The sequence below is a fragment of the Chlorocebus sabaeus genome, chromosome 18 (assembly GCF_047675955.1).
Source record: "Chlorocebus sabaeus isolate Y175 chromosome 18, mChlSab1.0.hap1, whole genome shotgun sequence".
In the NCBI taxonomy this organism is placed as follows: Eukaryota; Metazoa; Chordata; class Mammalia; order Primates; family Cercopithecidae; genus Chlorocebus; species Chlorocebus sabaeus.
This window is the reverse complement of record NC_132921.1, coordinates 62,134,260-62,155,632: the sequence shown is the minus strand read 5'-3', so window position 1 is coordinate 62,155,632 and position 21,373 is coordinate 62,134,260. Positions and strand designations below refer to the sequence as shown.

The 21,373-nt window shown below is 43.5% G+C and overlaps 1 protein-coding gene across 2 annotated transcripts in view; it reads left to right on the top strand.

Moving 5' to 3' along the window:
- Positions 1 to 21,373, top strand: part of COLEC12 (collectin subfamily member 12) — a 185,163-nt gene that overhangs the window by 129,104 nt on the left and 34,686 nt on the right. The window contains exons 1-2 of one of the 2 annotated variants that reach the window (XM_007974491.3): positions 4,278 to 4,488; positions 16,508 to 16,630. In XM_007974491.3, the coding sequence (XP_007972682.1) occupies positions 4,476 to 4,488; positions 16,508 to 16,630 (136 nt within the window). In that variant the 5' untranslated portion in view covers positions 4,278 to 4,475. Of the gene's footprint in view, positions 1 to 4,277; positions 4,489 to 16,507; positions 16,631 to 21,373 lie in introns of those variants that run through there. The other variant, XM_007974490.3, reaches the window with a different exon arrangement.

Sequence of the window (21,373 nt, the reverse complement as noted above, 5' to 3'; positions counted from 1 at the left end):
AGGCTCTTTTAATTCCCTAATATTAAAAGTCCATAATATCTGTATTTGACAAATATGGTGTTAGCAATATAGAAAGATAAATTATGGTCTCTTAGAAATTAAGGGATGTGTTTTTGAAGACATCAAGGTGTGCTGTCTCCCAAGCTCTGTTTGCCCCTTTTCTCAATGGCTTTAAATCACCAGGAATTCACTCTCTGTATTAGATCATTTATTCTCCTATGCCCCTCGCTGTCTTTGAAACACCTCCAATTCCAGCAATGCTTTACAGACATGCACATGAGCCAAGTGGCTTAAAACAACACTCTAGGACTTAGGTGTTTGGAAGCCCCTTATCCCCTGGAGTCATTTGTGGAACAGGGCCTATGTGCAAGAGGAGGCCCAAGCTCGGAAATGAACAAAGAGCACGACTTAGCAGGGCGCTGTAGCAGCTTCACAGCAGTTCAGTGAACAGAATTACATGTTCCTCAAGTCCCATTGGCTCATATTGGCACCATTCGGTACTGGACACAGGGTGTGCCCCAAGTATACCTGTGAGTCGGTGCTCACCTGCAGATGTACCACGAAGCACACCGGGCCGAATTCTAGAAGTGGGGGCTGCTGCTTCCCCCAGGCCCTGGGTTCTGTCACAGTATTTGATTCTACCCAGTTCAGATAAGCCCTTAAGGGGATTCTTAGCTGAGACTTACAGAAACCAACAACGAGATTTGTTGGGAATGGCGGATCCCATGCCCTGGCATGTAAGCCATGCACAGTTTATGGTACATAATTATATACAATAAACTATAAAGGACATACAGTGGGTTTTGATATCGGGTTCCAGTTCCTCCTCACTAAGGAACTAGTAAAAACCCTTCATCTGTGTGGCTAAGGAAATAGTTCTGGTCCTGCCCGAATCCGTTTCCATGTGTCCACACGGCCCTTTTCCCCCACTATGTAGTCTCACGGGAGAGGTGTGCGCCTCACATTAGGATGGAAAGCTTCGTAGGAGAAGCTGCAAGGTGTTCCCTTTCCAGCGATCACTGTGGAGGAAAAAAGGATAACCGTATGACTGTCAGAGACGTGATCAAATAGGATGAGCTTACATTGGATAAGTAGATAAAATCAGTAGTAAGATTATGACACAGAAATCTGTGTATTTGTTCATCAATTGCATACAAATTTCCCGTTTTTCATCAAGATGGAAATTGAATAAGAGGAAAACTAAGAGACTCTTACCACAGATGAGCGTGTGTTCCAGTTCACCACGGCCACCATCACAGTTTCGTCCTGGTCACACGCAGCTGTAGTCTGTGTTCCTGTCTAACTAGAATACACTCATCCCTCAGAGGGATTCATCGTCTCTTGCCACAGAGCTGTAGTCTCTGTTTCCTTTGAAGATGGGAGGAAGCTTTAACATATTTGGCCAGAAGCATTGTTCTGCTCGAATACGGAACTACACGTGGATCCCCTCTTCCTGAGTCATCATGACACTTCCTGTGTCACAGCGTTAAATGTCCCCTTGGCAGAATGTTCTGGGTACCTCCTTGAATCACTAAAGCTCTATTTTGTGTGAATCGTATTATCCAGTGTCAGTAAACAACACTCTTTTGGCCGGGCGTGGCGGCTCATGTTGTAGTCTGCGTACTTTGGGAGGGTGAGGCAGGTGGGTCGCTTGAGCTCAAGAGTTTGAGACCAACCTGGGCAGTATGGTGAAACCCCATTTCTACACAAAAACACCAAAATTAGCTGGGCGTGGTGGCACATGCATGTACTCCCAGCTACTGAGGAGGCTAATGTGGGAGAATTGCTTGAGCCCAGGAGTTTGCGGCTGCAGTGAGCCAAGATCACGCCTCTGCACTCCAGCCTCAGTGAGAGAGCAAGACCCTGTCTCAACAAACAAACAAACAAACAAACAAACAAACAAACAAAAAACACTCTTTCAGTTATACCCTCCAAAATGATATGGGAAATTATTTTGCCCCTACTTCTGCACCAACTTCAAAGATCTGGATTGGCTGCTCCCACCTTTGGCTCAGTGACTTCAGGACTCTGGTGCTTGATTTAATAGAAATGAGACAGTACGATAAAAAATTAGTGGATCTGGTTTGGTCTTTTTGATCTATTACCTATTTTGTGTTTCGAGAGCAGGATTGAGACTGGAGGAGAACTGTGGAATGCATTTACCAAAGAACGCTTTCGCTGTCTAAACCTAGCGTCTCTGAGTAGGGAGAGGTGGGATGGGTGGGTGGGGTCACAGTGTTTGGTTCACAGAGTTGGCGCTGCACGAAGGCACCTGGGGGAAGAATGAGAGCAGAAGTCCAGCTGCACTCTGCAAACCAAGTGTGCAGATGTAAAACCTTCGCAGGAATCACCACAGTGCCTACGTCGGAACTCACATACTTGATTGATTCTGCCCTGGATATCCAAGTAATGTGACTGCTGTGCCGCTGACTGCGTGCAGATGTTAGTTTCATGCCTCGGTGTGTTTCCCCTCACTCTCTTGAACCTGTTCTTTATTAGGAACAGAAAGAGTTTGTGTCCTCTCTAGGTCCCAGTGAGCAAAGCACAGATCCTTTGCCTCAGGCTCTCCCAGCTTGTCAGGACACAAGTTACCCGCCGGCAGGGACATTCCTACAGTTAACTGTCACAAGGCCTGTTATTGCTTATTTTCATTTTCCTGTTGCCGCAGCTCCCCTTTCTCTTGTTCTGTCCAGATAATCAGAAGATTTTCTTCTCTTTCTTTAAAAAAAAATTGTTTCTATCCCCTACTCTGTGATCCTTTCCATCTTACCCTAGGCCCATGCAGCAGAAACCTGTGAAAGAAGGGGTCCTCCCTGCACCCCAGGGCCCTCCTGGGGTCCTGGCTTTTCCAGCTCCACTTGGATAAACATTTCGTTTCCATGATTTGTGCCCAGTTGCGGTGTGTCTGGGAAGTGAGCAGGAGTGGAAACAGATGGATCTTCCACGAGCTCAAAGGCAAGAAGATTGACTTCTATGCAGTAGTCCTCCGGATAAAGTTTAGTAAACATATAATCACACCATCATCTGGGGCTCTGTGTACCCTAATAAATTAGTGCTTCTAATTTTATAAGCACTGTCATTACCACAGTTGTACATGAGATTTTCCTTTGACTGTAGTATATGTTCTTTTGCTTTACTAGGTGTTGTTTATTAGGTGTTGTTTCCCCTAAGTCCTGTAGAAAGTGACAGATTGTTTCAGGGCAACCAGTAGGTTGTATTTACAGGTGGTTGGTTGTCTTGACCAGCTTTGCTGCACTAACACAACTGCTTTCCAGCAGGAAGGAACATTGCATAGTAGTGAGAGCTGTCCAGACTTCATTGTATTCTTCATTTAGGAACAAACATTTTCTGAATCACTGAATCCTTCTTTTTCAGTTCCTCTTCAGGGCTGTGCATAATGGGAAGGTGATGAATGAGCCCTGTCTTTGTGCATGACAGAGATGCAAAAATGGTATTCCTAGTCCATCAGCAGCAGGACCTCAGCTTCTAGTTGCTTTTCCAGAGTAGGGTTGAGAGGCCTGGCTTCCCCAGGCAGGAAGAGCTCTGGCTAAGCACCATTTAGAAGGGGTGTGCTTCCTGGGTCCGTCAAGCTGAGACCATCCCTAGGATCCCATTGTGTGGTGAAGCTCTCAAGACAAGTACCTCTTCTTAGTTGGAAGGGTCTCTCTTACCACAGGATATTGTAAAGAATAATAAGCAATGAATTCACATAATGTTCTAAACCACATACAGTGTACTGGGAGTTAATGTAAACAAATATATGCTGCAAATTAAAAATAAAATGTATGAGTGAATCCCTATTGGGTGATTCCGGTACTAATTCCAAATTCTACATTCACTGGGGAGGTGGGGAACACCTCAGCGAAGTGCAGACTGGACAGTGTTGTTAAGTCCTCACCCAAAGCCACTCTTCGTTAAGCCTGTTTAACCAGTTTACAACTGTAATTAGGAGCTGTTTGGCCATCGGGGAAATAAAATTCATTTCTTTGGGCATGAAATACAATGAAGTGATTATACCATAAAAATTTCATATCATATGAAATTGTATGTGTATTTTCTGCATCTCTGATCTCCATTATTCACTTGTTTCCAGAGCTGATGTGCTCCTGGTCACATTTTCTGATTCTCTGCTCTAAGAGCTGGAGTTCAAAAGGCCTTCTGCCTATAGAATGACTCAGCTGGTAGAATCTGATTTTTTCCATTTTGATTTCTAAGTCTGCTGCTGTTACAGTCATTTATGCATCTCATGAATGTAATGAAGTGTTGCTTTCCTCTGAACTCTTATTTTTTTTCTGCCTGGTAGGTGGGGTTTTAATCCCTGCATGATTTTGAGAGGTAAACAGAATATCTTCCAGATGGGGGTTGTTCTTCAAAGTCCTTTCCTCGGTGGTGATTCCTCCATCTGAATCCAAATGTGTCCTCCACAGCTGCCTGTCCTAGGCTGATCCACCAGGGCTCTACTTCTTGACTTTGCCATGCTAATGTCAGGTGGGTGACAGCTCAGGCCAGTCCCTCTGTACCTCATTTCCACGTGAGAAGGAAGTGCACGTTCAGGGTGGTGGGTCAGAGTTAAGTCAACCTGTATCCATGGTGTGAAATTAACAGACATGTGGGAATTGAACCTTAAACATGCTCAGTTTCACTAGGAACCTAAAATTATAATCACCCCACAGAGATTGTAAATTTGAAATTTACCTTGTTTCCATGGAAATTTTGAATCCAAAACATTTAATGTGTAAAATATCACTAGTAAGAGGGCATATAAGATCTGTATCACCTCTGGGGAAGGAAAGGAATGATGCTTCATGTCCAAGCTTGGTGGTGCCAGTGATCCTGAGCTTCTCAAGTAATTACTCTATATGGACAGATAAGTTCTTTACTTGTTTAAATGCAATGGATCAGTTGCACTAGTTTGAGTGGTATGCTGGCAAATGTTTAATAGCCAGCTCTCCAGAAGGCAAAAGCCCTGATTTGGAGCTTTTTGCTGATTTCAATGGTGTAAATACTTCCAGCATGACCAATTTCATGCTACCAATATAAAGTCACTGAATATAGAGTTTTGAAGAGATAACAATAATTGGGGGTCATCAGTCAGTATAAACTGGCTCCAGTCACACCCATGATAAACCCATGGGAAATTGTGATTTTTGTTTTGTTTTGTTTTGTTTTTGACAGTCTCTGTCTGTCACCCAGGCTGGAGAGTAGTGGTGGGATTTCGGCTCACTGCAACCTCTGCCTCCCAGGATCAAGCAATTCTCCTGCCTCAGCCACCCAAGTAGCTGGGACTACAGGCATGTGCCACTATGCTCAGCTAATTTTTTGTATTTTTAGTAGAGATAAGGTTTCACCATATTGGCCAGGCTGGTCTCAAACTCCTGACCTCAAGTGATCCACCCACCTTGGCCTCCCAAAGTGTTAGGATTACAGACATGAGCCACTGTGCCTGGTGATTTTGAATTTTGCTTTAGAAATCCTTTTCTACAAACATCCCTACTGTCTGAAGAAAGTTACTTTATGTGTGTGCATACAAACGTGTGTTCCCATCTAGTTATTTCAGTTTTAAACAATTTTCTAAATTTAACTGTCATTTCTAAACTCCATATAAAGGCATGGAAAATTAGATAAGCCTACATGTTCCCATTTATTTTATATTCCATAATTCATTGCATGCCTTCTGACTTTTTGTTTAATTTTTTTTCATTTTTATTTCCAGTTTCATTGCTTTGACCTCCAAAACTGTAGCTGTCTGCCCCATGAAAATATTTCTGTCCCCACCCTCCTTTGTCTAGTTTTGTTTTGTTTTGGTAGAGACAGCATCTCACTGTGTTGCCCTGGCCAGTCTTGAACTCCTGGCCTCAGGGATCCTCTTGCCTCACCCTCCCAAAGTGCTGGGATTACAAGCATGAGCCACGACACCAGGCCTTTGTCTAGTTTTAATAACAAGGATGTGGCTAGTGATAGGGATGGTCATCATTCAATCTGGAGCCACACTCCCCCGCAGCCTTCATGGGTCAATAGTCTATTAAAATGGGTCCCTCCCAGTTCCCTCCTTTTTTTTTTTTTTTTGGTGCCAACTTTTCCTCAATTGGATCATTTCAAGTCGATGGACTCATTTCTCATTAGGTTCAAGACTGAGGCCACATTCAACGCAGAACAGAATGATTGCTTTAAAACACTGATGGTGAAATCTCTTGCTCTGTCTTGGCTTCCTTCCCTTAATTTTAAGTGTCTTCGACTATCATCTTCACTTGAAGAAAGTGAAAAACACATATTCTTGAGGAACGAGGAATGTCTGTCAGGCTGATTGATGTTTTCATTTACATTGAAGTCCACGTTTTTTCCCCATCAAAACACTAGTTCTGGTGGTTAAAAAGAATCAAACCGGTATGTGAGGGAAAGTGGATGTAGGCACGTCTTTGTCAGCACCTGCTCGGCAGCGTCATTTTCACAGGCCCCAACACTGTGTCACTGACAAACAGCAAATACCTTGTCATTAACTGAGATTTGTCCTGCTCAGTGCTGTTCCCCCTCATCATTATATCAGTCCTTCAGCTGTCCCCCAAATGACACTTTGTAAAGCAGCCACACTCAAGGCAAGTGTTGGATTGCAGGTTTACAGTTCTCATCTTGGCCCTATCAGATGGAATTTTGTAAGTGCTGAGACCCACAACATGGAGAAACGCTGTAGGGTCTTGGGATTCACTTTGGTCTGGGCAGGGGTCTGAAGGCATGTTTTGCATTCCTTTCATCAAAACCTCCATTCCACCCTCCACTGTTGAGGCCGCGGCTCCCTGTGGCATCAGCCTTGGATGTGTGGGAGGAAGGGGCTCTCATCAGTGTCAGCGTTTTGACTGTCAGACCCCTGAGCTGTGCCCCTCTCCCAGGACATCCATACCCCAGCCCACAGGACAGTGAGATCAGCAAATCACCTAGAAGCCTGGGGACAAAGGTGGGAGAGGAGATTGTGAAATCCCTTGCACCTGCCAGCAGGTTCCAATTTGGGGACAGGGACATTGCTCGTGGAAGCGAGGGCCCTCTTCCCACTGCCAGGATCTGTACTCCAGTCATGTCTTTGTTAAACCGCAGGATGTGCCGAGTACTAGCGGGTGCAGCTTTGCTTAGGGAAATGCAAACGCAACACCACAGAGAAACAAAACCCTGATGCCTGTGCAAGGAGGTAGCGATGAAGATGATCGTGGGGAGTGTGGATGTGTGCAGTATCAACCACATAGGTGCTTAGGGATTGAAGGCAAATTAGGAAAGCGTGCATTGAGGAAGAAATCTGTGAGTAAGCACAAAGGAAGTTAGTTGGTAGAGGGGAAGAGCATTTCAGGAAGGAGAAGGGCAAATCTCACAGCCCAGAGTGGAAACGAAATGAGCAGAGCCCTGTCAGAGACCACAGCCATGCAGGTGCCCGGGGTCCTTCCTATGCATGCTCAAACTCTTGCTCAAATGTTACTCTGCGGAGAGGGCTCCAGACACCATACTTAAAATTGACGTCTACGTCCCCCGCTACGTGCCCTTCGCCCAGTGCTTGCCTTGTTTTTACCATAGCATTCATCACCTTCTGTCATATGAAGACATCCTCCCATTGGAATACAAGTTCCAGAAGGGCAGAGATAGATTTTTGTCTGTTATGTTCACCATTATAACTACTGCCTGCTACTTACACCTTGAATAAATGAATAAATAGGATGTAGCAGGAACGGAATGTGGTGATGTGGGCAGAATTCTGGGGTCGAAGGAACTCCAGCTGGGAGGTAGAAAACCTGAGCCCTAAAGCCAGGCTGGCAGTGTATGAACTTGGGGCAGGAGGAGTAGGAGAGAGGAGTGGAGTTCCTTGGGCCTCAGTTTCTTCACGATGAGATAGATAATAGCCAAGGTGACAGCCAGCGCCCCTCCTGGCCTCAAGATTCTGAGTGCCAACATGGTCAGAAGGTGCGGGAGCAGCTGGAGAATCACTGTGGATTCCTGAACCACGGGGTCAAAGAGGTATTGGTAAAGAAAAAAATATTATTTTTTGCCAGTGTATTCCAGATAACTTTTTTTTTTAGAGGGAGGCTGAGAGGTTAGAGGTAAGTAAATTTTTTTTTTTTTTTTTTGAGACGGAGTCTTGCTCTGTCGCCCAGGCTGGAGTGCAGTGGCCGGATCTCAGCTCACTGCAAGCTCCGCCTCCCGGGTTAACGCCATTCTCCTGCCTCAGCCTCCTGAGTAGCTGGGACTACAGGCGCCCGCCACCTGGCCCGGCTAGTTTTTTTTTTTTTATTTTTTAGTAGAGACGGGGTTTCACCATGTTAGCCAGGATGGTCTCGATCTCCTGACCTCGTGATCCACCCATCTCGGCCTCCCAAAGTGCTGGGATTACAGGCTTGAGCCACCGCGCCCGGCCGAGGTAAGTAAATTTTTTAATCACCACCTGATCAACGCTCCTTTCACCTTCTTCCTTGCCTCTGTCTAACCTTGCCCAGCTCCTGCAAGCTTGAGCCACAAGCAGTTTTTTGGCTCTGTAGATGAAGGAGCCATTGAAGACTAGCTTTTGGGGTTCCCATTTCAAGCATACTAGAACTTCAAAAGAAAACCATGAGGCACCCAATCTTTTGGTTTCAAGCTTAAGCTGATCAAGGCCCCTGCATATCCCATAGTTTGCTTTGAAATGTTAAAGGTACCTTCTTCCCCTGGCCCGCCTCACTCCAAAAACTCCCTCATCATTGGGGGATATTCCCCTGAGGGGCTAACATTGCCTTACCAGCCAAAACCCCAAGACACTCTTGACCTCTCCTAGAGAGAATGAGCATTTATTTAGGGCAGAATTAACTTGCTGCTTAAGTGTGTCACCACAGAATAATAAAGGAAAAATTATAGCCGACAGAAGCATCAGGCCTGTAATAGTTAACCCACTGGAGACTACATTTTATGGCTCATTTTGAAGAAAGGCTTATCTATCAACATGTGAAGGGATGTTTCTGCACCCCTTTATTTTGACAGAATACTTCATCAAGTCTAACTGGTCCATTTTCTAGATTATCTTGTTGGACATCCTTTATCTTGCTTTGTTTTGTTTTTCACTTCTGGAGATGAATAAACTTGGAGAAGCAACATGCAAAAGATTTGGGTTCAACTCCCAGCTCAGCTACTCAGTGGCTTGAGTACTCACCTTCTTTGAACTCCCCACTTTCCTAAAATCTATAAAATTACGGTCAGAATTCCTACTCTGCAGGGTCGTTAAAGACATCGTAAGTAACAAGGAGAGGGTTCCTGACCCATATCAGGTCCTCAGTAATAGCCATCATCCTCAGCAATTCCTCTTCACATTCACAGCAATAGCAAACTCACCCACTCAAGAAATGTCTCATGGCCTTCCTCAGTTACCTGTCAGAGTCAGTGTCAGGCTCAACTCTACAGCACATTGACGACCCAGGCTAGAGCTGCATTTTCATGAGTCCTTTTAATGAAAAGATTCAGCACTTAATCCCAGAAGGACATTGTCTGGTAGTGCCAGATAATGAAGTAGTCAGGCTGCTGAAATGTTGACAGTTCACTCTGTGCCCATAGCATAAAATGAGTAGGAATAGAGCCAAGAGGAAGGGGCCAGCTAGGAGAGATGACTGCAAGAGATGTGATGGTTGAGCTCCCCAGTGAGCAAGGATTCCTCTCCTTGGAATTGAAAGCATTTGTGGACAGTTCATCTAATAAAAGATTTCTTATAAAAACCACAAAGAGAAAATAATGGCGTTCTTTTGAGCCACTATATATTCTGGCAGACACTGTGTACTCTGAGTGGGACCCTTACATCTGGTTTTTGCCTACAACAATTCTTTTTTAGTAGGCAGGGTATAAATTATAAAGTTTAAGTAAATAATGCATAATCTTAAAAAAAAAAAAAAACAATAAAACCAAACCAGAACTGACTGCCTTTTCTTTTTATACACATGAAAAAATTTCAATGAAAACAAACTATACCCTTGGTAAATGCACAGAATTTGAATGTAAGTTCAGAATGAACGCCGAAGAGTTCATGCTGTCATAAAACTCTCTTCTAAGTCACTTTTCTGGTTTGAACACATCTTTATGAATACAGAGCTGCTGTGAGGCTTCACTTATTTTTGCACAGAAAGTGATTTCATTTCCAATTCTTGTCCTGCTTCCGTTTTCATGGCTATCCACATCGTTAGGAAACTTGGCATAGTAAAGTGTCCAGGGCTGGGATTTGTATTTGGGGAACTAAATTACTCACTAATAAAAAAAATTTCTTTACTAACTAATTCCATATTTCATCATTTAGTAAGTAGCCTTTATTGTAAGGAAAAGCTAGTTATTTCAGTGGATAAACTGTTTTATGTATTTAACTTTTGTTCCAGTGATATTGCGTAACAACTAACCAGGTTGTTAACTCTTACTGTTTTGTTGCTTTTGAGGGCATTTTAATTATAGGAATTTATTTGAATCATCCGTTTTACTGTTAGAGCCAAATCATTCTTATGGGTTTATGGGAATCTATACCACCAGGCAGTAGATTAATAACTGTAAAAAAACCACATGAAAAGGTCACTGCAAATCTCAGATCAAAACTCGTGGTTTTCTGGATTTTGCAATTGACCCTTTTTAAAGCTTCTCTTTGGTAACATGATCTTTATGGCAACACCACTGAGCTATAAGACACTTGTGATCATGAAAAGAGCCCAGAAGTGCCCGCACACTCACCCACAATGCCAGCCTCTGCCTACCAAGGAAGGGGATGGATCTGCAATGTATCCATTTTAACACACAAGCCCACCTTCAGTGATACACATGGCAAAAAAATATGAGAGTGAAGGAGACTCTTTTTTTTTTCTACAAAAAGATCGGAAAAACAGACTGGATTGAGACTGGACCACAGCACTTGGGAGGGCTCTTTATGGAGAACCGCAGCAGAAAGGAATTCTCTTTGCTGGTGAATTCTTCTGGCCCTTTGCACTGTCATTCCTGGAGTGTTTCAGTTATTCCCCAACCAGCAAATGGCTCACTGATCAGCAGCCCCCATTCCCCCACTGCCAGCTTCCTACTTGAAATGTGTTGTTGGAACCAGGGCAGCCCAAGGGACTCTGAGTTTGGACACTGGGGACCAAATTGTCAGCCTATTCTGAACTTCCATGGAACACTCAAGGAGTTAACCAGCGCGATTTTGGCTTCACTGGGCCCCCACACTTTTTTGTATAACAAAGACTTGGACACTGGAAAATACATTCAAAACATGAGCCAAGAGTGGAGTTCAGCAGGAGATAGTTCAAGAGGGAGAAGCAGCGGAACGGCATGCACCCTTCAGGTCCTTGCTGCCTGTAGGCCACTGAATTTCAAATGTGCTCTTGGGGCCAGGTTCTTTGGGACGCTGGATCTCTTAATGCTGAGGGGCAGCACTGCTTCACTTCCTGAGCTGGAATCTCTCATCTGCAGCACTCTGTATACCAGTCCCCAGCCCTTCCTTCCCTGCCCACCCCCACCTCCCATGGGAACAAAGTCCCCAGGCTCTGGAAAGTAATGCTAAGAAAACAAACACTACAAAGGCTGGTAACAGGGGGATATCTCTCTTGAATGTTATTTTGTAACCATCTAGGTTCAAGGAGGAGGGGGTGCCCCAGCTACAGGAGCCCGCTGGGTCCCTTTGTAGTAGGCATCCGTGTGTTTGGCCAGATGTCCTCCCAGCGGAGGGCAGAGAGGAAGATAAAACAGAACTCTTATTAAAAAGAAGTCAGGGGAGGGGGAAAACAAGACAGAGAAAGTGTGTCAAGTGGAAAAGGAGGCCAGGCAGTGCCATCTGATATTGATTAAATGCTGATAGAGTCAGCAGAGAGAAATGCACACAGTGAGGAGGTGCCCCAGCTCTTCGGAATGTGAACCAGTGACAGCTGTCTGGGAGTGGATCTGCACGAATACCACATGCACAAGATGCCTGGCGGCCACAGGGCTAGCTCACTGGGAAGGATGGGAGGGAAAGATGAGTGTGCTGGAGTCAGGACATGTGGCTTCTGATCCTGCTTCCTCTCTCTGGGCCTCTCTTTTCCCATCAATGACACAATGACGCTTGATCTGCACAACCTTCTAGCTCCCAGATTGTGTCATCTACCATAATCTCTGCTCTAACCAAATCCTCTGCGGCTCCACTAAGGTGGAAGGTAAGAAATCATCCTGAAGAGGCATAAGAAGCTCACCCAGCATGGTCCAAAAATCCCAAAGGAATAACCGCCGCCCATCAGCGTGGGAGTGCCACCCAGTCCTTCAGCGGGAGGTCAGGCCAGCACCCTGTGTCGGTCGCCCTTCTGTGCTTCACAGTTGCCACCAAAGCAAGTTCATGGTTTCTCAGCATGGAATGTGGCGTGTCTGTGGGTCTACCTATATGTTCCTTTCTCTAAATTTCAAAAGTATTTTTACTCTTATTGGTTGTAAAGAGTCTTTTTTCATTTTATACCGTCAGATTACAGAGAGCTTACGCACTGGTGTGTATGTGTGGTGGGCTGGGGGGAGTGTGGGTGGGTGTGTGCATGCGCACATCCTTTAGTTAAGAGTGCCTTCTTGAAAGTTTGTTGTTTTGGTTTTTTCCTTTTTAGCAAATGTCACGAGGACAGTGGTATTTTAATAAAGGGTGAGGCTAGATTCCAGTGGGAATGGAAGAGGAAGCTTCCACTGAGATGAAAAGATCTCACACTAGGGTGGTGGCAGGGGAAATGGAGAGGAAAGGATGGCTATAGAGAGGGACCATGGCCTAGTGGAGAGATCGTGGCATCTGGAGTCCGACACAGGTTGGTCAGTTCAGCTCTCACTATGATGCCCTCTTGCAGTCTTTTTATGGATTAGAGATGCTGTGTGTAAGGGACCTAGCTCAGAAGCTGGCACACTGTAGGCAGTACCTGAACATCAGTAAGCTATAGATGATGATGATCATGATGAGAAATAGCCCACTGGAGGATTAACAAGACCTGGTGACTGAATTGGAGAATAAGTACAAGAGAAGAAATGATGGTGTCTTTGAGTTTAACCACCTGAGGAATTGGGGTAGTAATAGTAGTTAAGTTGAGTACAATAAGAAAAGTTGGGTGGAAGTTTGAGATCTGGTTTGGCAGGGCTAGAAGTGAAGTAAGTTTTAGACATAAGAGATGGTGCTGAGATATACAGGTGGCTATAAGGAAGTAAGACAGAAAGGAAAGAGAGGGGGAAAATGGAAAAATTATAATAAAGAAGTTGATTTACTCTAGGTTTGTTTGATCAGTGAGTCTAATTTTACAGCTTCACCTTCAAGGGATTGGTTAACCAAAGGTCAATTCATCATGACCAGCTTCTAAACTAAACCCTTGCTCCTTGAAGTGTGGTCCTCAGACCAGTTGTCACCTAGACCTTACAGAAATGCAAAATCTTAGCTCCTCCCTCAGACCCACTGAATTGGAACCTGCATTTCAACAATGTGATGTGTAAGCACTTTAAAGTTTGAGAAACATTGTTCTGAAGTGTGGTCCCCAGACCACAGCATCATCAGCATCAGCATCACCTGGGAACTTCTTAGAAATCCAAATTCTTGGCCAGGCATGGTGGCTCATACCTGTAATCCCAGCACTTTTGGAGGCCGAGGCAGTGAGGCAGGTGGATCACTTGAGGTCAGGAGTTTGTGACCAGCCTGGCCAACATGGTGAAACCCCGTTTCTACTAAAAATACAAAAAGTAGCCAGGCGTGGTGGCGGGCACCTGTAATCCCAGCTACTTGGGAGGCTGAGGCAGGAGAATCACTTGAACCCTGGAGGCAGAGGTTGCAGCGAGCCAAGATCGTGCCACTGCACTCCAGCAGAGCAAAACTCCATCTCAAAAAAAAAAAAAAAATGGAAATCCACATTCTCAGTTCCCTTCTCAGACCTCCTGAATTAGAAACAATGTGTTTTAATGAGTGCTTCAAGTGACTCTGATGCACCCCAAAGTTTGAGAAGCACTGCTCTAAGTCATGAAATTGACAGATGCACCTCCTCCCTTTGTGTCTACAGCCAGAGAGATGTGCTGAACACCAGAGGGATTGGTTGAACCCTGAAAGCTAAATTTAAGTCATTGTTATATGCTGTTTCTCTCATCATTTTGCATTAAACACAGCTGAAGAGCTCTTTTCACTGAAGAAGGGCACTATGCGTAAAATTACAAACCAAAGGAGAGAAACTTCGACTGTGGCTTAATCCTCATGACTTACCCATCAAAAGTTATTGAGCACAGTTATAGGAGATCAGTCCTCTTTATGTGCTGTTGCTCCTGGGGGACGCTATTAGTAAGACACACATAGGGAAACAGGTCGGGGAAACAGGGAATCTCCTGATATTCCTTACAATGTGATTTTTACATTAAAACATCCACAGTCTTTGTCTTGTGTGTCTTTCTAATCTATCAGATGGAAATTCTCGTTTTAAAGGTTAGTTTCTGGAGTCACTTGCAGCAGTGATGCTGGTTTACTGCTCAGACAAGAATGTTTTTCCAAAACTTGAACTTTTAGCAGTAAAAATTTACCTCCTCTCATCAAAAGTGTCTGGTTTTTCTATTTGTTCTACAGTCATTATTCAAATCACTATGATAACATATATAAGTGTCAGTGTCTGTTTCTTGTATACATGTAATATGCAAAATTTGTTATATATTGGGCAGTTAATTATAAGATTACTTGTATTTTCTGCCATAGGTTATAATACATTACAACCGGTGGCATGCTGGTAAACTAGTTGTTTGTGGCCAGCGAATGGGGGTCATCCTAATTTGTAGTGTTTGCCAATTTCTATGGTGTAAATGCTCCCTGCAAGGCGGATTTCAAGCTACCAACAGTTTCACAACCAGCTCTCAAAATTCTTACAAATTTAACAATTGGCTCTTACAAGCCAGTAGAACCAACTTCAGCATGCCACTGAAACAAACATCAAGGGATCAATCAATAGGATTTTTTTGTTGTATTTGAATTGTTGTAGGTCTAATAATGTCTGAAGTAAGTAAATTTGAGTGTTTAAATATTTTGTCATATAGAGGTTTTTACTGAACTTATCATTGTAATTATCATAATGGAATTTGATTTGAAACTACAGTCATGTGCCACATAACATTTCAGTCAACAATGCATAGATGATGGCAGTCCCATAGGATTATAAAACTGTATTTTTATTGTACCTTTTCTATATTTAGATACAGAAATACTTACCATTGTGCTAAAGTTGCCAAAAATAAAGTTGCCTGTCAGTAGAGTAACATGCTGTACAGGTTTGAGCCTGGGTGCAACAGGCCGTACCATGTAGCCTAGGTGTGTAGTAGTCTATATCAGCGGTCCCCAACCCCCAGGGCCATGGACTGGTTACCTGTTAGGAACTGGGCTGCATAGCAGGAGGTGAGCAGCGGGCGAGTGAGTGAAGCATCATCTGTATTTACATCCATTTCCCATCACTTGCATGACCACCCGAGCTCTGCCTCCTGTCAGATCAGCGGCGGCATTAGATTCTCATAGAAGCGCGAATCCTGTTGTGAACTGTGCATGCGAGGGATCTAGGTTTGCCCTCCTTATAAGAATCTGATGCCTGTGATCTGTCAGTGTCTCCCGTTACACCCATACGGGACCATCTGTTGACAGGAAAACAAGCTCAGGGCTCCCACTGTTTCTACATTATGGTGAGTTGTATAATTTTTTCATTATATATTACAATGTAATAATAATAGAAATAAAGTACACAATAAATGGAATGCATTTGAATCATCCCGAAACCATCCCTACCCCTACTCTGGTCCATGGAAAAATTGGGGAAGAAGATGGGGACCACTGGTCTATACCATCTAGGTTTGTGTAAGTACACTCTAGGACAGTGGTCCTCAACCTTTTCGGAACCAGGGACCAGTTTCATGGAAGATAATTTTTCCATGGATGGACAGGGGGCGGGAGATGGTTTCAGGATGAAATCGTTCCACCTCAGATCATCAGGCATTAGTCAGATTCTCATAAGGAGCACGCACCCTAGATCCCTCGCATGTGCAGTTCACAATAGGGTTCGCGCTCTTAAGAGAATCTAATGCTGCCGCAGATCTGACAGGAGGCAGAGCTCAGGTGGTCACGCTGGCTCACCTGCCACTCAACTCCTGCTGTGCAGCCAGTTCCTAACAGGCCACCAGACTGGTACCAGTCCATGGCCTGGGAATTAGGGACCCCTGCTCTAGGATCTTCACACAGTGGTGAAATTGCCTAATGATGCTATTCTCAGACTGTATTCCCATTAAATGATGCTTGACTGTATTCTATGAAACAAAGTTATGTGCAGTTATTTTAAAGTCATATTAAATACAGCTATAACAATAGAATGGTAATATTAAAGTACTTATGTTGCCCAAGCAGTGTGTTTACTGTCACAGTAGTTCTCATAGCATAGTAAGGCATATGTAAAAATTATTCTTAGTCCCGGTATTTGAACCAAAATGCAAAAAGATATATTTTTAAATGACACCTTTGCTTACTGTTATTAAAATTTGACTTCTCTTACAGGTATTCAGGAAGGAACACAATGTACCAAATGTAAAAATAACTGGGCGCTGAAGTTCTCTATCATATTATTATACATTTTGTGTGCCTTGCTAACAATCACAGTAGCCATTTTGGGATATAAAGGTAAGTATGCTTTCTTTTTTTTCTTCCAAATAACAAGTGTTCCTTCATTAAGTTAAGCATGAGAAAATTCATATTTGCAAGTATGAAGTATTTCATTCATACAACTCAGATGCAAAATAACAACATGATAAACTTCATCTCTGTATCTTGAACTTACAGCTATGAGATCTGAAAGGGGGGACACAATAATTCCTTTTGACTCATTTCAGCAATAATCAGGGTCCTCTCTGAGAGTTATAATGTTTTTTTTTTCCCTTGTTGCTTTTTCCTACCTATTTCTAGCTACTCCTTCCTCTATTTTTTTCATCTTATCTCTTGGAGGCTTTATGGAAACCCTGGTGTCAGCACACAGGAAAAACTATATTGACAGAGAATAAGCAAAACACAAGATCTCCAGAGATACAACATGCTTCACCCAGGGATTGGCCAACTAATTCCCTTTTTTCTCTTCAGCACATTCACTGTGGTCACTGTTGTTTATATAGCTCTATAAAAATACTGCACTGTAGAAATTAAGCACAGAGGCAGCACTCCCACCTCAACCCACTTTATAGGATGTTGGGCCTAAACATATCTGGTTTAGGGTAAGGGCAGAATTTTTGCCCGAATCCTCCAGACTTGCAGACACAGTAAGCTCCCCACACACCTTTCAGAGACCATAGGTAGAAGGTGTCGTGATTCAGAATCGCAAAACTACATAAGCCCTTTTCTAGAAAACAGCCAGGCGAACCTTCCTGTCAAAAACACGAGAGGCAAATATGGCCATTTGGTTTCAGAACAGAGGCTGACGTAGAGTCTGTGGATCATCAGGTCTTCCTTCTGCTCTGTGGTCCACAGACTGACCTAGGAAAAGAAAGATTCCAAGTGAATTCCCTCCAACTGGTCATTCCTCCCACCTCTCTCCCAGCATGTAGTAGTTTCCTGAGAAAGCACAGTGTGTATTGGAATGAGATGGGTGTCAGGGCCAGACAGTCCAGGTTCAAGCCTTGATCCTACCATTTGTCATACAATTGTGAATGTTCAGTAAGTGCTTGCTAGTGTGCCAGGGGCCATGCTGTGTCTTCCACATGGCTCCATACCCAGGTATGAATCATACCCTCTTAGAGTTTCTGATTTCTTATCTGTAAAATGGCAATAATAATGCTACTTGTCAAAGTGATTGGGATGAGCAAAGATGATGTAATTGAAGTATCTGTCCTGTGCTTGGTCCCAGGAAATCATATCTGTGTCTCTGTTCCTTGCTTCTTCCTGACCACATTACACAGATCTAGCCATTAGAATGGCAAAACCTGTTAAAAATCCTCAGTATAGTCGAGGCTTTTAGTCCCATCTCTAAGGCCATATACGTGGAAAATAATGTGCATCATTGGGTGTGTTGACTGATTAGTCTGGGCAATGGAAATCTGGAAAATTACCAGGTCATTCTATCCATTTGTGATGAGTTAGACCGTGATCTAACCCGGAGCATCTTAAGTTTTTAGATGAAGCAGCAAACAGAGTAAGTGATTAAGGAAGGCTATTAAATCATGATTAGCCCAGGGCAGAGAGGTGGAGTGGGAACCTGGTGAGAGAAAGGAGGGTTTTCCATGTCCCAGGTAATCTGGACTATTTCTCTTCCTGTCGTTTAGATTATTTAGGTCATTACTCACTTCTCCATGACTTTTCCTAGTGAGCCAAGATAAAGGAGAAGCTTGAAATCAAGCAGCCATTTAATAAGTATCTTTAAGTCTCAGTACTATGTAATCACATTTACTGCTAAAAGAGAGACGAGAGTGGTTTGGCAAATATATTAACATTTTGTACTTTTTACCTCTGCTAGGTAATAAGGTCTAGGACATTTATGCATTCAGAATTATACAAAAAGAGTCAAAGAAGAGGCTTTGTTTCCCCCTTTCTTTTTTTTCTGTGTGTTTGTTAAGGTACAGATATTTCCTCCCTTTTTATCCATGGAAAGCCCGTCCTGGCTCTGGCATGTTTAGCGTGTGCTGGTCCATTTGCCCACAGCATCTTTTCTCTGCTCTCCAGCTAAAGTGCTTCCCTCCTACCCTTCATGTCTCATGTAGACACATGGCAGCTCCCGAAAGCTGAATTAGGCCCCTTCCTGTTTGTTCCCATAGCACCCGGTATTTACTCTTAGCTCCTGTCACACTGTGTCATTAGAGTCAATGGACTTGAGTGTGTCACCACCCAAACTACAAGTTTCCACGAAGACAAGAGACTACCTTTTATTTATTGTATCTCCCACCAGCACCTGGTCTCATGACATTTAACCGGTGCCTAGGAAAGTTCACTGGATGAATTAATGGGAGGATGGATGGATGGATGGATGGATGGATTGTGCATTAGGGCTGCCTTCCATGAAGGCAAACAATAGATGCTCAGGGACCTCTAGGCCAATCTGCAGGTAGGGGATAGCTGCCCTAAAAGCCCTCCCTGGAAACCTAATGTTTTGGAGATTGCCTTGGCCTGCTTTGTGGGGGGCAGTCTCACCAAGGTGAAGGGAAGAAGAGATAATGGGGAGCAAGTACAAGGGGAGACGAGATGATGTCTTGCCCCTCTTTTCTTTCCTTTGGTGCCTCCCTCCTTCAGGCCTCTGCTGACAAAAAAATACATAAATAAAATAATACAACATGCACTTTTGCTTTCCAAACACACCATTAATGAGCTAAAATGTTGATATTTTCCAGATGTGCTTTCTCTTTATTCACAGTGACTCCTCTTTCTTGCTGGTAAGATTCTAGTGACCCAATGTTGTAAGAGGCAGAAAGATAAGACCCAGTTCTCCCTTCACACATTCCCCCTTTGAAGTCTAGAGAAACTGTCTCTGTTAAAAAAGAAAGAAAGAAAGAAAAGAATATTCAATGAAAGAAGCGCAATAAAGCATTCCTCTGGAGGAGAAATTGAAAGGAAAGGAGTAAAAACTTTCATTTATCAGAGTTGGCAAAGGCAACTTCATACTGTTTTGCTCAAAATTGTTCTTTACTTCTTTCATGTTACTTCCATAGCCACAAGTTAGAATACAATGAGCTTCCTTCAAGAGAATTTGCTAAAGAAGCCAGAGAATCGCTTAGTCACCCAGACAGGGTCTGTGCAGTGGTCGTGACTGTGAGGCACATCAGCCACTTTGCAGAAAACATGTTCTTGGACAGTTAAGCTTGGTACATCCTCTGCCCTGGGCTTTTTATCTTTAGTCAACAGAGCTTCCATAGCACGAGTCATCTCTTAAGTTCAACGGGTCGTGTTTCTTCCAGAATATTTCCTCAACAGGAAAATCGTACTCCATTATCCTTTCCAAGAGGCAGCCTTCTAAAAGTAATTAGGATAAAGAAAAAAGACAGAAATCTGAATCCTTCTCAATAAGGATCTCCTTTAATTCAACATTCCTAGTCATTGGTAGTCTACTTTGCTGCTAAGCTGGGTCAGTGTAGAAATTTACAATTGGATTACTATTTAGGCTTTCAAAGTACACATCAAATCACACTGGAGAGCGCTTTAGGATCCAGGATAACACCCTATAATCAGATTTTCTGTATTTCTCTAAGGAAACCTAAAATGGTGTTCAAGGTAGAAATGCCTTCATTAAATTCCAGGGGAGTATAACTGATGTTACTGGGAAACCCCAGGTCCCAGAGAGAAGTATTTATCCCACAGTGCCATGATCAGTCTGGTACAAACACATGTGGGCACCAGCTAGGAGCTCTGTGCTCTGTCCTCAGGGCCAAGAGCATGGCCTGTGTCTCTTGAATCCTCAATATCTAGCACTGTGCCACCTACATGGCAGATGCTTCATAAATGCCTGGTGATGTTAACTTTAAAGAGAATATAAAGAGAAATAATTCTTCCCCTTAAGGGATTCTTTATTGGAGGAAACCAGATTTAGGAAAAAGAAATACCAAAAGAGAGGCGATATGGAGTTATAGAAAGAGCATGGATTGTGGAGTTAAACCTTTCAGCCTGGTATCCCACATAGTCACTGACAAGCTGTGTGATTTTTAGCAAGTTACTGAACATCTCTGAGCCTCAGTGTCTTCATCTGCAAAACAGCAGTTGGAAGGATTAGCTGCAGTGATGGTGCAGTGCATCCGGCAAAGAGCAGGCACTCGATAGATAGAGGCTGTTATGATTATCATTCAAATGGAGATCGAGTTGGTGTGCAGTGGAATCAAGTTGTAGGTGTGGCTGAGTACAATGGGGTAGTGAGGTGTGGAGTGGACCTTCAAGGAGAAGTGGAGTCAAGAGAAGGGAAGAAGTTAGTGGCCCAGGCCAAGGGACGATACCGAAGTGCTTTTATAAAAAAGGTTTTATTGTCAAAGTGTCCTAGAGAATTATACTTTGGATACTTGAAGAGGGACAGATCTTCAGGTATAATACCTGAAACACCAATATTCTATAGAAAAATTCTACCTTAAGAAACAGTTCCCAATACAGGAGAGCACATAAGAAACCAGACTGATGGTCACCCTTCTGTGTGTCCTGCTCATTTTTCTCGTATGAGAATGGTCTACAAACTGAGGTCTATGTCTGCAGGCTGGGAATTTCCAGGGTAATATAGGATGGCTCTGCGACTATATTCCTGATTGAGAATTGGTGCTAATAAATTCAGAATAAAAGCCAATAAAAGTGCTATGTGCTGTTAACAGCAAGGGTAAGTTCTGGATCTCCACCAGTTTGGTATTTTTATGCAGTAGCAGGTTCCAGCATTGCAATCCTAACATTTCCAGCTTTATACCAGGTCCTATTTTT